Source organism: Acartia tonsa, chromosome 3 (assembly GCF_053477335.1).
Source record: "Acartia tonsa isolate MP-2025a chromosome 3, ASM5347733v1, whole genome shotgun sequence".
Lineage (NCBI taxonomy): Eukaryota > Metazoa > Arthropoda > Copepoda > Calanoida > Acartiidae > Acartia > Acartia tonsa.
This window is the reverse complement of record NC_137262.1, coordinates 51,898,037-51,913,647: the sequence shown is the minus strand read 5'-3', so window position 1 is coordinate 51,913,647 and position 15,611 is coordinate 51,898,037. Positions and strand designations below refer to the sequence as shown.

General features: G+C 39.1%; 1 protein-coding gene across 1 annotated transcript in view; it reads right to left on the bottom strand.

Annotated features, from left to right (window-relative positions):
- Nucleotides 1-15,611, bottom strand: part of LOC145314543 (uncharacterized) — a 49,240-nt gene that overhangs the window by 11,989 nt on the left and 21,640 nt on the right. Inside the window, exons 5-7 of the mRNA XM_080154503.1 lie at nt 13,408-13,483; nt 10,483-10,546; nt 7,066-7,111 (exon numbers count right to left, since the gene is read on the bottom strand). Of these exons, the coding sequence (XP_080010629.1) occupies nt 7,066-7,111; nt 10,483-10,546; nt 13,408-13,483 (186 nt within the window). The remainder of the gene's footprint in view (nt 1-7,065; nt 7,112-10,482; nt 10,547-13,407; nt 13,484-15,611) is intronic.

Genomic DNA, 15,611 nt, shown 5'->3' with positions numbered 1-15,611 from the left:
AAACGAAGAAAATAAACTATTAATCATTAAATTCTGATAACTATAAGTGGGGTAAAATTCCTTTCAAAAAAGTGCTCATAAAAAAAAACACTGTATATTGGTTAATAAATCATTGTTTTAGACGATTTTTTGATAATTTCCCACAGAAACGTAAATTTGAAGTACAGGTTTAAACAAATTTTGATTCTATATTTTTTTAAAAATCAGTCCTAGTGTGGTATCCGCCTAGGGTAAATGGCAGACACCAGAGTTCGAATAAAGACTACGGCAGTGTGAACAGACGTGGACACCTTACTATAGAGAAGCTACGCTTCTCTAGCTTTCACTAGACAAGAATCAACATCTATTTCAGTTGTCACTTTATTGAAGGTGTAAAGGATACTGAAGATATATACAACAAACAATAACTACATGGATAGGAATAAATGATCATAACATAAAAGCATTATAATACATATACAATAGTCAGTTTGGGCAATCATGCTTCCCCATCCCTGGAAAGGGTGGGGGGGATTAAGAATACAGTTAACCATAATATAAATACATATGGATTAGGAATAAAGATGGTTAAAGATAAATCATACAGTAAAACATAGATAATTGCAATGGTTAGGTAGATGGCTATCCCTGTCTGGGGCAGGCAGGACAGCCCGTGGAGCAGCACCATAGGTAGATAAGCATAGAGGGGTTGAGTGGTAGGTCTGGGTACTAAAGAGGGAAGGTTTGATGATTACTTGTGACAACAACAGTCTGTGTGGGGGCAGGTTTAGATCCTTTATCCTCAGGGTTGAGGTGGTGCTGATAACTTGGTGGTTGAAGGGGAAGGTTCCGGTGCTTAAGATGGGAGAGGGAGGGGTAACATCCCTCCCTCCATTTGCAGGACAACTGAGGGATAAAATCAGTACCGTTATATGACATCTTTTCAGGTGGCTTCATAATTGTAGAATAACAGGATTTAACTAGGTGCGTAGCATCACTATAATGTCTTGGTTTCTGCATGGTCCAGAGCTGCCGCATACCACAACTCTCCCCTCGGAAGGCTGGAGGGGTTGTCTGCACCGCCAGACTTCCGACAGTGGTTGCGGCCTTCAGTTTGTTGTCCTTGTGGAATGGGTCCGCCAGGATACCAGTTGCTGGACGGTGGTGGACTCCAGCCCTCCCCAGGTCTAACGGAATCGGCTATATCTGCTGGAGTAGCTGGTCCTGTTGGATCTTCTGGCCGTTGGATGTGTACCTCTGAGGCCACCCTGGCAACCTCCAGGGGTGGCACAGCACATGAGGGGGCTTGGACCAACAGCCGCCTGGTATACACCTCTGCAGGTTTCTCCACTGGGCTGGTGGTCTCCATCGTGTTGGTCACCTTGCTGCTGGCAGGCTGGCTACTGGATGCAGGCGCAGTTTCTTCGCCCTCGGGGCTGGTCAGGTTCATTCGGCTTCCAGGGTCTCTGTCAACGCGGGCAGGTGGTGGTTGCCATACTGTAGGAGCGTTGCCTCCTTCAGGCTCATTCTGGACATTGGCAGGGTGGTGCATGGCAATCCGACCTGCAGGGTAGGGAAAGATAGCAGTCCACCCTTTATGCCGGAGGCTGTCTTGGATCTGCAAGGGTGGCTCCGCTCTAGTTGGCTGGGAGACAGGCCCATCCACGGACACTGCTGCTAGTGGACTGGAGGCACAAGGCTCCGGATTTCCTCCCCTAGCCTGAAGGGGTCCAGGCACATTGTCTCCATCTTGGGTAGACATAATTGTTGGGGATCCTCTACTTCTATGGTTAGGCTCGGCACTTGGCGCATCTAGTGGTGTTACTCCCCAGGCAGCGGTCAAAGCTTCTTCAGTTTGGCTGGTAATGGCTGATACCCTGGCTCCTGGGGCAGATGCAGGGGGCGCAGGCAAGTTTGGCCCAGCCCAAACTTCCTGGTACACCAGTGCAATACAATTACCCTGGCTTGGTTGAGGGAGGTAGACAGCTGGATGCAGTTGAGGGTGAGGGACAGCTGGACTCTCCCTGCTGGCTGGGGGCTCTGGCTGGCTGGGGGTGACGGGTGTCACCCCTTCCTCTGGGGCTGCGGGCTCATTCCGGGGTCCAGGTATCTCGGTGGCGGCGACGGTTGTCGCCCCAGGCACCAGTGTGGGGGCGCTGGATAGCACCCCCCAGTCTTCACAGGGGTCCAGGTCTCTCGGTGGCGGCGACGGTTGTCGCCCCAGGCACCAGCGTGGGGCGCTGGATAGCACCCCCCAGTCTTCACAGGTGGCGGCGACGGTTGTCGCCCCAGACATCAGCTTGGTGGTGCAGGGAAGCACCTCTCGTTCCTTCCAGGTGGCGACGCCGGTTGGCGTCCCATACATCGACTCAGACTCGCTGGCTAGCGCCTCTTGCCTCTCCCACTCGGCGGCCGCCAGGGCCTCCCCGTACACCGTCCCGGTGGCGCTGGGTAGCGCCCCTCGGCTCTTGCTGGGGGTGACAGGGGTTACAGACACCGGTCCCCTGTGGTTGCGGCTGAGGTCCAGACCAAACCGGTTGGGTTCAGCCGCTCCTCCCAGCACGTTGATCCTGGCCACCATGGTCCCAATCTGAGACACAGACTCCTGGGTAGCCGCGGCCCCAGCGGCGGCAGCTAGTTGGGGTGACGGCTGGGCATCTCCCTCCAGGTGGACCTGGGTGGCAGACTGGTTGCATGCAGGTTGTTGGGCGGCCTGGTGTTTCTTCATTGCCCGGTCCCAACCGGTTCTACACTTGGCGGCTGTGTGGCCGTTGAAGCGGCAGCGCCCCTTCGTCCAGCTGGGTCCCATCAGGCCGGCTTTCCCAGGGTGTATCAACCTGCCAGGTCTCTCCTCCTCCAGTTGGGGCACCAGCTGACAAACAGGGTCTCCCCTACTAGGGGTCAGGCGGTGCTGGGCTGCTTGTGGTGGCTCCTTGGTTACATTCAGCCTCCTCCCCATACACACAGGTTCCTTCCATCCAACAGCGGCTCCCCTCCCCTGGGTGGCGAGGCCAGCCTCGGCCTTAGCTTCTGCAGGTGCTTCTCCACATGAGGGATCCTGCCTCTGGGTATGCCAGATGGTTGGTAGCCAAGGCTGTTGATGGTGCCAGTCGGAAAGGGGGCTATGATCTCTGGGGGGTACCTGTGGCCAGTGGGTGGACAGGTACCCACAGGTGGACCAGCAAGGCCCAGAAGATGCCATACTGATGGTAGCCTGAACTGTATTCCGGACTGTCAGCAGACTGTTGGTAGCCACCTGAGTTGGGCCAGAGTTGCCAGCTAGTATTGCGTCCCTGCCAGGCTCCGTCAGCTGCTGGTGGGGAGCCCCTGCGGTGGTTCTGGTTTTGGCAAGGGGTGGCCTTCTTATTGTCTTTCCTAGTTGGAGCTCTGCATCCTGGTGGGCCTCCATCTTCAGCAGCATGGGGGAACTTGGCTGGGACATGTGCAGTGGTTCAACAGAGTAGCGGCATCTGGTCTTGGAGTGTGGGGGAACAGCCTCACTGCTGCTGGTCAACCCTGCTCCCTCCGTGCTGGGTAACGTCTTCCACTGCCGCAGGTCACCAGTCCCCATCCTTAGGCCGGTCCCCAGTCGTTCCATGCCTGGGGGCTCCCAGGGAGGCTTGGGTGGCGGCTCCCCCACCCCCAGGTACGCGTCGGGCATCTGGGTGAAGAGCCTATTCCCCTGGGACAGCTCCCCATCCTCCAGATTGGTGAGGCCAGTGCCAGGGAGGACCTTTCCACCCCAGAAACAGGTGGTACTGGCCCTAGGGCTGGGCCCCTTTGAAATCTCAGTTCTGGTAGTAGTGTCCATCTTGGGGCTGGCCACTAAGTCTCTGAAGCTTGTCACCTTCTCATTAGGCTCAGTTGCATCGTTCAACACCCCCAGGAGGACACCTACAGGTTCAGCAACCCCCAGTCCAGTATTGCTATTTCTCGTACGTTGAGCACCAACTGAACAGGAGCTGTGCAGCGGACATTCAGTCACCCTTCCAGACAAGGGCATCTCAGGGACCAGGGGTCTGTGACCTGGCATGTGTTTGATGTTCACTGTACTCAACACAGTAGGCCAAAGTAATAACAGAAGCAGTATCTTGTAGATATAGGAGCAGAGTAGAGTAGCCGCACCGCAAGGAGGTTCGAGCCGGCTCACCCCTAGTATAAATACTATAGCTGTGTAATTAGGGTGGTAGTCCACGTAGCCGTAGGCTCGGTCCTCCTGGCTCAAGAGTTTCTGTGGCTGGCTGGCTGGCTGGCGCGCCCCCATGATAAGTAGTAGGGGGTTGGTCTGTTGGTGCCAGCGTCTTGTTTAACTGTTGAGCCTGAGTTGTTCTCCTTTCCAGTATAGCTCTTGATTTCTGTGGTAACCAGCGGATCTTAGCTTAAAGGTAACAGGGAATATGTTAGGTATCACAGATGTCTCTAGGAGCGTATCCGCTAGTGGATATATGGATAAGTAGGTTATCTATATATATACATGGCTACACGCCCATATATATATATATACGTGTATAGGAATATCCCCAGAGCTAGCTAGCTTTTCCTCCTTGCTTCAAAAAAATCACGCTTCCTCTGTATATAGTTCACAACTATGAAGGTCGATGGTCCAGGTACACACCACCCCTGCCCAGTGTGGGGCAGCAAGTCAGGCTATGTCCACAGGGTGGGCGTACTTTCGTTCAGTTATCATATCAGTTTCCAGTGTTGTTTGGTGAGGTTAGTATTCACTTACTTGTACCCATGATACAAAAAAAACAACCTTATTTATCACTTGGGTATTTATATATACATATATTTGTTTCACTAACCATTCAGCTTTGAAGTAGGGTTGGCAGGCTAGGAAGATGTTGAGGGTCTGAGCGGGTTTAAGGAACTGGTTTAGTTTTCCTTATCACACTGTAGACAGGGAGGGAGGAGCTTGCAAGTTTTTCTCCTAAAAAAATATCTCTGATGTATGCTATAGAATGGCCCCTCTCCTGTGTGGGTGTGTGTGTGCGTGAAATCTCCTGTCCTTGCAACGCGCGTCCGCACCTTCAAATCCGCGCACACGGGGAAAACGCGCTCTCACCCCTCAACTCGCTCTCTCATTGGTCCACTTCGTCCGTTGGATTTATGATATTTTCCGCACTCTGTTGCGCTACCCGTGAATGGCGCTCTGTGTGTCCGATCGCTAGCCCCACACTACAGACGGACTCAGTCTAGTGTGGGTAGGAAGGGGGAAGCGCGTGAGGGGACGGGGGTAACTCCGTCCGTTCCCCCTGTGAGGGAGGGGGGTAACTGTGTGCTGGTGTAATAGGGCCTTTTCTTCTTAATCCTAGGTTTTATCTATTATATCACCCTGATTGTATTTGCCTTCAATGGAGAGGGGCTCCGTCCCTTCCCTTGGAATAAGGGGTGTATTGTTATTGTGCTGTGGGCTTGAGATGTTTTGATTGTATATCAGGGTCTTTATTTATATTACATCTAGCTTCTATTTTTTGTCCTTATCACAATTGCATAACAGATTTGTTTACCAACTCTGTTCTATTTTTAGCTCTTATCACAATACACAATAATCCAAGCCTGTTCTATTCTTAGATTTATCACAACACAACAATTTGTTTGCCAAGCTTTGCTCATAAATCTATTGTTTAGCCCTCACAACAGGGTGGTAATCCCTGCAATGTAACATAATATCTGTTTTTTCTAGATGGGTGGCTGCGTTGTAGCCTCTCAGGATACTTGGAGTTGACGTAGTTTTTCTCTGTTCTGGTGCACTACACTCGTATGTTGGCTCGCAGCTTGCAGCTATGTGGCATGTTTCAGCCTATCGGCGGCAGGGAATGTCCCGTCCTGCTAGCGCCGCTTGCAGCTATGTGGCATGTTTCAGCCTATCGGCGGCAGGGAATGTCCCGTCCTGCTAGCGCCACTGGTTCGGATCCTGCTATCTCTTGCAGTAAAATTGGCCTATTTTCAGCCGTTTACACTTATTTGGCTTGTTTCAGCCGGTCCGCAGGCCTGTTTCAGCCCTTTTGGCGCTCAATTATCCGTTAGATATCAGCGCTGCTCGCGGTTATTCGTCAAATTTCGCTGTCTCGCTTCCACAACTGCCGGATGCAGAGTTAAACTTTGCTGTCCAGGGTGGGTAATTCAGGTTGCTTGCGTCAGTTTTGCCAGATTCACTGCTGGGAGTACCTTAGCCTCAGATGCGCGTCTGCTCTACACTTGTGGTTCGCCGTAATCTCACACAGCTGTCACCAAAGTTGTGGTATCCGCCTAGGGTAAATGGCAGACACCAGAGTTCGAATAAAGACTACGGCAGTGTGAACAGACGTGGACACCTTACTATAGAGAAGCTACGCTTCTCTAGCTTTCACTAGACAAGAATCAACATCTATTTCAGTTGTCACTTTATTGAAGGTGTAAAGGATACTGAAGATATATACAACAAACAATAACTACATGGATAGGAATAAATGATCATAACATAAAAGCATTATAATACATATACAATAGTCAGTTTGGGCAATCATGCTTCCCCATCCCTGGAAAGGGTGGGGGGGATTAAGAATACAGTTAACCATAATATAAATACATATGGATTAGGAATAAAGATGGTTAAAGATAAATCATACAGTAAAACATAGATAATTGCAATGGTTAGGTAGATGGCTATCCCTGTCTGGGGCAGGCAGGACAGCCCGTGGAGCAGCACCATAGGTAGATAAGCATAGAGGGGTTGAGTGGTAGGTCTGGGTACTAAAGAGGGAAGGTTTGATGATTACTTGTGACAACAACAGTCTGTGTGGGGGCAGGTTTAGATCCTTTATCCTCAGGGTTGAGGTGGTGCTGATAACTTGGTGGTTGAAGGGGAAGGTTCCGGTGCTTAAGATGGGAGAGGGAGGGGTAACATCCCTCCCTCCATTTGCAGGACAACTGAGGGATAAAATCAGTACCGTTATATGACATCTTTTCAGGTGGCTTCATAATTGTAGAATAACAGGATTTAACTAGGTGCGTAGCATCACTATAATGTCTTGGTTTCTGCATGGTCCAGAGCTGCCGCATACCACACTAGGTCTATAAAACCACACAAGAAATATATATTACCTTTCTTTCGTCAGGATCGTGTTTCAGAAAACCTAGTCTTGTAGGCCTAAAAAATGTACAAATATTAACTTGATATTATTAAGAGGTATCTTTTAAATTTTTTGCTTATAAATGCAATCCATGAATTATTATTGTTTGTTTATATCCGAGAGTTGTAGATCATTAAGTAGTGTGGTTAAACACCTAGGAGGGTGTATCCCCCTTAATTTTGCTTGGGGGGGGGGGGGGGTGAAACACCACAATTCTCTTGCCTCTAGGAATGACAAAATGTAAGTAACGGAGAAACTAGAAAAACAAATGACTACTAGGTACATATTAACGGGCAAGCATGACTTGCAAACTAGCTTCACTTCTAAATCTGTGTGTAATATCATAAAGTGCTTGAATATTTGTTTATTGTAGAAAAGAACAAACAAGGGAATATTCAAATAAGATAAAACAAGGACAATTTTGTTTATTAAAAGCAAAGCAACATTAGGAGTTTCATACGCAATATAAAATTTGAGTATACGAGTGAATGAAACAACAAAACATAAAGAAAACGGTAAACTGTAATTATTACACAATATAAACAGTTAAGATACGATACTTTAGAGTCTAGAACTGATAAATACTATAGAGTCTAGACAGTGTAGATACTGTAGAGTCAAGACTGTGTAGGTACTAATTAGAATGACTGTTAAGAAACTTTAGATTGTGTAGATGCTGTATAGTCTAGAATATGTAGAGACTGTAGAGTTTAAACTGGGTAGATACTATAGAGTCTAGACTATATACTGTATAGTCTAGAATCTGAAAATACAATTTTAGATATCTTAAATACTAGACTTTTTAGATACTTTAGAGTCTATAAATTGTAGAAACTGTAGTTTAGACGGCGTAGATACTGTATATTCTAGAATGTATAGATACTGTAGAGTCTATACTGCATAGGAACAGTATACTAAATCAATTAACTTAAGTAAGAACGGACTGACATACCGTAGTAATAGAGTAGCAGTGCCATTACAAATATACCAAAAAGACATATATAAACTTCAAACTCAAAAGTTTCAGTTTTATTTTAAAGAATTTCCAAATCAAAGGGTAAGTAAATAAGCAAAAGATATTAAATTTTTTAGCAGACACATTTTTTTTCAATTTAATAAAGTGAAACATGTAGCTGGCTAAAATAACGACCTTTCCCTCTTCCATCTCCTTTATTCAATTTTCTCCCCTTCTATTGGATGAAGGAACTGACCAATAAGTGATGACGAAAAATTTCCCCCCTGTCATAATATCTACGTATATTCATATTTCTACAACCATTAAAAAGGCATATTTTAATACGATTTGACCAAAAAATCCTCTCATAGAATTTATATTTCTTCGTGTTATTGACGTTTGCTTAATCCGTGGTTAAGGAAGAAGAAATTCTGAAAGAATGTTGAAACCGAATTTGATTTGTTACACGAATGGACAGCTAATGCCAGGGAGGAATGGGATTGGAGGAGTGTACCCTCTCATAGAAATAAGTAAGTGGTTTTGTCTACAGTATTCAATTTCTCAATTAAAATGTAATGGTAGGGTTTAAGATCATGTTGCTGTCCCCTTCCTTTTCTTTCGAGTCGCTAGATGAATAAATAGTACTGCTTGAAAGATACAAGAAAACATAAACTATCCTATCAGATTTTTATCTTAGTAAAGGGGGCTCTTTTCATGACAATTAACATTGAAGTCGCACATTGATAACGATTTATCAACAGATAACACTCAAGGCGCCTTTAAAAAAAAATTTAAGACAAACACAGACAACTGCTTTGGAATTGAGAATAAGATATTCCCTTGAAATCCCTGGGAAAACAGAGGCATTGAGATAGAAGTTGAAATGGAAAAGAATATATTTTTGAGATTATCACATGGTCAATTTACAAAGTTGTAATAATACAAAGAACACAGAATTTATAATAAATTCAAAGGCAGTTTAATCAGGTTTGTCAGTAATACTGAGGACCAATTTGTAGTGCAAAAATATAGTTAGGTTTATAAAAAAAAAGGCAAAATGTGTGCAAAAAATCACACCACCAAAAATTGAATTTATTTTTAATGAGAGTAAATTAGTAAAATCTGAGCTAGGTCACCAATATTTGATATTTTCCAGTTTGTTTTGTTTCCTGTATATCTTTTAAAGTTTAGAGAATATTTTTGGAAATATTTTCAGTAGCCTCAACAGTTTTATTTTACATATTTGTCTGTACGACAATTTACTGCTCTTGTCTTATTAAAAATGTTGATAACTTGAATATCTGCACTATCTATGGGTAGAATTATTAATGTTAAACTAAATTAGACAATAGATAATTAAATGTAAGTTTAACAATGTAATCCATGTATCTAATTACACTCAATACTCCTAAACGAAGAAACTTGTACCCTACTAATAATAAACAAGACTACAATTTTGAAATTAGACAAAAATACCCTTTAAGACAAAACTCCTCAACCTTATTAAAAAATTATTTTAAAAAATTTCTCAAAAAATGCCTTGTGGCACAATAAAAACCGCTGACCCCATTATTTAAAAATAAGACCGGGGGGGGGGGGGATTAATATTTTTTGCCATACAAACACAAGAATAAATGTTTTTGATTCCTATTAAAATTTGCTTTTAATGTTATTAAAAATTGCAAAACTTTTAGTGGTAATCAGCTTTTTATTTGAACAGAGTGATAATCAAAACATTCCTTTGTCCTAAATAATAGGATCATTTAAGTGATAAAATTAACATTAAGAATCATATTACAAGATATAATGTTTTATTTAACATTTTATTGTCATTTAACAATATACTTTTTTTTCATTGTTTGATAAAAAGTACAAGAAAATAACGAAAAATAAGGGTGTATATTGTATAATTAAAAAAAGTTTTAACGCATGATATTGATTATATTGCACCTATTTAGAGAAATAGTACCGAAAAAAAAATCTTAAACTTTTTAAAAAGCAAAGAAATGGTTGGTTTTGGAAGGATTTGATATTTAAAAACACCCTACATCTAACATCTCTACTCGACTCTTAACTGTAGCTTAATTTTAAACAACTTAATTACATATTAACGAATGCGCCCGTAGAATCTAAGTGGGAGAAAGGAGGCAAAAATAGCCTAAAACCATCACAAGACTTAATCCAAAATAAAGAGCCAAAAACATTCTTGAGACATATGGAAAGCTTACTTAAAATTGATAGCTAAATAGTTTGTTAGTTACTGAAATCTTAAGTTTCAGGCAAAAAAACCTTAGTTCTTTATATAATGGGATTGTATAAATCTTCTTTTTCCAATTTACAACCATTCTTATAATCATATAAAGACAAACCAACCAACCAACTATAAAGACTTATCGTGTCGCTTCGCAACTATCAATATAATTTATTAATTACCTTTTGACACAGGACCAATTATGTTCTGAACATAGAGACCCTATCTTCTCTGATCTCTGGGCAACTAGATAGATAGATAGATAGATATATAGATAGATAGATAGATAGATAGATAGATAGATAGATAGATAGATAGATAGATAGATAGGTAGGTAGGTAGGTAGGTAGGTAGGTAGGTAGGTAGGTAGGTAGGTAGGTAGGTAGGTAGGTAGGTAGGTAGGTAGATAGATAGATTAATTGATAGATAGATAGGTAAATAAGTAGGTAGATGTTAGATAAAGAAATATTGGATATTTTAGTTCAGAAATGTTTTTATAATTAGTTTCTGATGATTCAAAAAATAAACAAGAGATTTGTTTTGATGATATTGCATTTTTAGTAGGTCAAACATATCAGAAAGTTTTATAAAAATATTCTATACCTATTAATTTTAGCACCAAAGTTTTTTATAATAAATATTTTCAAAGTATTAAATTTAAAATGTGCTTGATGGAATTGAGCAAAAAAAATATGTGTATCGAATTTAACTATTGATACCTAATGTAAGATTTTGGAATTTGCTCACTTCTTTTGTACATTAGTGTCCTTGTGATGATATTGATTACAACATCTTTGGGCAGGAATGTTTCTGATTATTTGTTATACACACAAATATTATTATTCCTATCACAGGGTGCGGACATAATGGTCTAAAAAAACAAAGTAGAGTCCTCAGCAAAAGATGACAGCACTACCAAATTTTCTGATCAGCTTACTTGTTATGATATTTTTGTTGCAACTTTCCCTGTTATTATATGTAAAGATACTCTATAAGTATGTTCGCCTGTATGTCTGATCGTTTGTCAGTCAAAATGCCTGCTTAAACTTGCAATTGAAAGAATCTATCATAATAAATCGAAACAGCATATAGTGTACAATAATTCGAAACAATACAAAAGACCAATGATAGGCCAGTATACACTGTAACTGACAAATAGTAAAATTTATACTGGCCTCTCATTGGTTATTTAATCGTATGACGTAATTTTTTGGTGCTACTTTACACTGTCTCACTAATGATAGGTCATTGGTCATTTGTATTGTTTTGAATAAATGACCCCATCCAAGCGTTGAGATAAATGATTGATTGTTTTGCTCTGGAACCAATCTTCTCACTACCCACTGATTGTCTTCATATTAGAGTTAAATCAGACCTCTCAAAGTTTTCTTTGTATTCTAGTAATGATCTATTTACTACTTAATGATTTTTTTCCATAGAGTTTCATTAGACCTCTCATCATTTTGATATTGAAGTAATCTTCTAACTTGCCACTGATTGTCTTTATATTAGAGTAAAATAAGACCTCACAAAGTTTTTTTTTATTCTAGTAATGATCTATTTACTACTTAATAATTTATTTCCATAGAGTTTCATTAGACCTCTCATTATTTTGATATTGAAGTAATCTTCTCACTACCCACTGATTGTCTTCATATTAGAGTAAAATAAGACCTCTCATTATTTTGCTCTGGAACCAATCTTCTTACTACCCACTGATTGTCTTCATAATAGAGTAAAATAAGACCTCTCAAAGTTCTTTTAATTCTAGTAACACTATTTTCACTAGGTATTCATTGATTTAATTACAATAGAATGTAAATAGACCTCTCATTATTCTTATATTGAAGTAATCTTCTCACTACCCACTGATTGTCTTCATATTAGAGTTAAATCAGATTTCTCAAAGTTTTTTATTCTTGTAAAACTATTTTCACTAGGCATTCATTGATTTAATTACAATAGAATGTAATTAGACCTCTCATTATTTTGATATTGAAGTAATCTTCTAAGTCTTCATATTAGAGTTAAATAAGACCTCTCAAAGTTCTTTTAATTCTAGTAACACTATTTTCACTAGGGACTCATTGATTTAATTAAAATAGAATGTAATTAGAACTCTCATTATTTTGATCTGGAAGTAATCATCTAACTAGCCACTGATTGTCTTCATAATAGAGTTAAATCAGACCTCTCAAAGTAATGCACTTTTTACTATCATATGATTGTCTTGCCAATAGAGCTTAATCAAAGGTCTAAGTTTCTTTTTTTTAGGTAATTAGTATAGAGTGAAATATTAGAGTTATGCCAGAGCTTCACCTTATTAAGAGAAATAATTTTCTCCTCTTTTTTTCATTTGTGCTAAGTTCAACAACAACCACCCCCCCTTCCTCTAATGGCGAAGCAACACGTCATTTTATAAAGTGATTAGTCTAATGAACATGGTCTACTATATCTCCTTACTCTGATTGTCTTACTAATTATTCTTCTTATTCTACCTCAAGCTGTGATAGGAAAGTATACAGTATCTCAGATATACACAGAATTAATCCGATTTGTACACTCATCTAGTCTTATTAGCGAAGCTTCTCTATAAATTAAATTTGTGTGTAATTTTGACGCAGTATGTGTTAAAACCTGCCATCGAAAGAGTCTTCCTTGTTTTTGTAAATTCCTCAAACGAATAGGGACGTGTTAAGCGAACTGATTTTATATATTATGGTTGCAGTTCAGCATATGTTGCAAGTTGGAACTGAGCAATCCTTTTTAAGCTATGATAGGAAAGTATACAGAATCTTAGATATATGTACAAATTAATCCGATTTGTACACTCATCTAGTCTAAGTAGCGAAGCTTCTTTATAAATATAGTTATTCGTTGTACCATGTGTTATTATTTTACAACTTGTGGTTGAAAAGTTAGGATACTCAACTTAAAGAAGAAACCAATAAAAATTTAATAAAAGTCCACAAAGTAATTAGGCCAACGAAGAGGAAAAAGGTAATTTAAAACTTTGGGGACTAGTGTAAAAAACAGGTCAATATCCCCACCCTCCCTGACAAAAATAACTTAATTGTAGCGCTGCTACTCTAGAAGATAACTTTTACCTGGAAGCTGACGTCTAGGCACTCGTTTGGGTGTTGGAATTTCTATTACGGATGTACTAGAACCAAATATTGATACCTAGAAAGAAAGATAGATAGTTAGGTGGATAGTAGATAGGTTGTTATCTAGATAGATAGATATTTGATGAGGTTGTTCTATTACAGAAATACTAAAGCCAAATATTGATACCTAGAAAGAAAGATAGATATAACATTGGGGTGTTGGAATTTCTATTACTTCAGTACTAGAACCAAATATTGATACCTAGATAGATATATAGTTAGATGGATAGATAGATAGATACTAATTAGGATGTTGGAATTTCTATTATGGATGTTCTAGAATCAAATATTGATACCTAGATAGATATATAGATAGTTAGGTGGATAGATAGGTGGATAGTAGATAGGTAGATAGGTTGTTATCTAGATAGATAGATATTTGATTAGGGTGTTCTATTACAGAAATACTAAAACCAAATATTGATACCTAGAAAGAAAGATAGATATATCATTGGGGTGTTGGAATTTCTATTATGGATGTTCTAGAACCAAATATTGATACCTAGATAGATATATAGATAGTTAGGTGGATAGTAGATAGGTTGTTATCTAGATAGATAGATATTTGATTAGGGTGTTCTATTACAGAAATACTAAAACCAAATATTGATACCTAGAAAGAAAGATAGATAATAATTAGGATGTTGGAAGTTCTATTACCGAAGTACTAGAATCAAATATTGAAACCTAGATAGATAGATAGATAGTTAGGTGAATAGTATAGATAGGTAGATAGGTTGTTATCTAGATAGATAGATATTTGATTAGGGTGTTGAAATTTCTATGTACTAGAAATAAATATTGATACCTAGAAAGATAGATAGTTAGATGGGTAGATAGATAGATAATAATTAGGATGTTGGAATTTCTATTATGGATGTTCTAGAACCAAATATTGATACCTAGAAAGAAAGTTAGATAGTTAGTTGGATAGTAGATAGGTAGATAGTTTGTTGTTTAGATAGATATTTGATTAGGGTACTGAAATTTATATTTCAGAAATACTAAAACCAATTATTGATTATTAATTAGAAACATTATGTTCATAATTAGATAATTTGTTGAATAGATAAATAGGTAATTGAGATGTAGACAGATAAAAAGATATTTGGGTGGTGGGATATTTACTATCTATTGCAGTTAAATCCTATAATATAAAGTAGTATTTTGATTGATTACTTTAATTAAGCTTTACATAGGTCCAATGATGGTTTTAGGCTATTTTATTTTCAGATTTAAGTCTTGGTATGGTTTTAAGCTATTTTTTCTATCCCCTATGAATAGATGCTAGTAGAATTTTATAAGGATGGATCGAGACAAACAGACAAATAGTTAGATTTGATAACTTCAAATATACCAAACTGATAATTTTATTACAAAGATAAAAGTTCAATTTTAAAAAGTATTTAATATTTCTATTTAACTGCACAAACTTAGATGTTTTATTTTTGACACTTTGACTTTAACATGACATTTAATGTGTCAAAAATACTATTTCAGTTTAACTAAAAGTATTTTCATTTAAATGTATTTAAAATAATAAATTTAAACTTTTAAGTAATTTGTTTTAACTGCAAAATTTTTGTAGTTAATCCAAACTTGATTTTAAAATTCTATGATTTCATAGGCAAAGCAAAAAGTCAATAAGAAAAAAGGAAAGAAGCCTTGTAACTGTATTACAGAATAAATAAAATAGTTAAAGCATGTATTTTAGAGTAGCTTTGTTTAATACAAAATAACATCGAGATATACACTAATTTACAATACTAAAATTATTAAATATTGAGTTAATTGAAAAAGATTAGTCTTCTTAAATATTTTAATCTTCTGAAATTAAAATATTTTAGTACTTAAAGTGTTCTTTTTAATCCTAATTTTTTGAATCTTCACATTAAGTAAAATAAAGCACTCATAGAATGTGATCTATTAAAAGTTAGGGCATGTAATCAACTGTAAATACGTCCATAGCTAAATATTTCTAGGCTAGATTTCCTTAACCAAATAATATTTGCTGGATTAGAACCGGTTCTCAACCAAACTGAAAAATCAAGTGTACTGTATTACAGACAATTTTCTTCGAATATTAAAATTAAAGATAATAAAATTAATACAAGTTTTGTATTCCCGGGTCTTCGGCCCCTCAA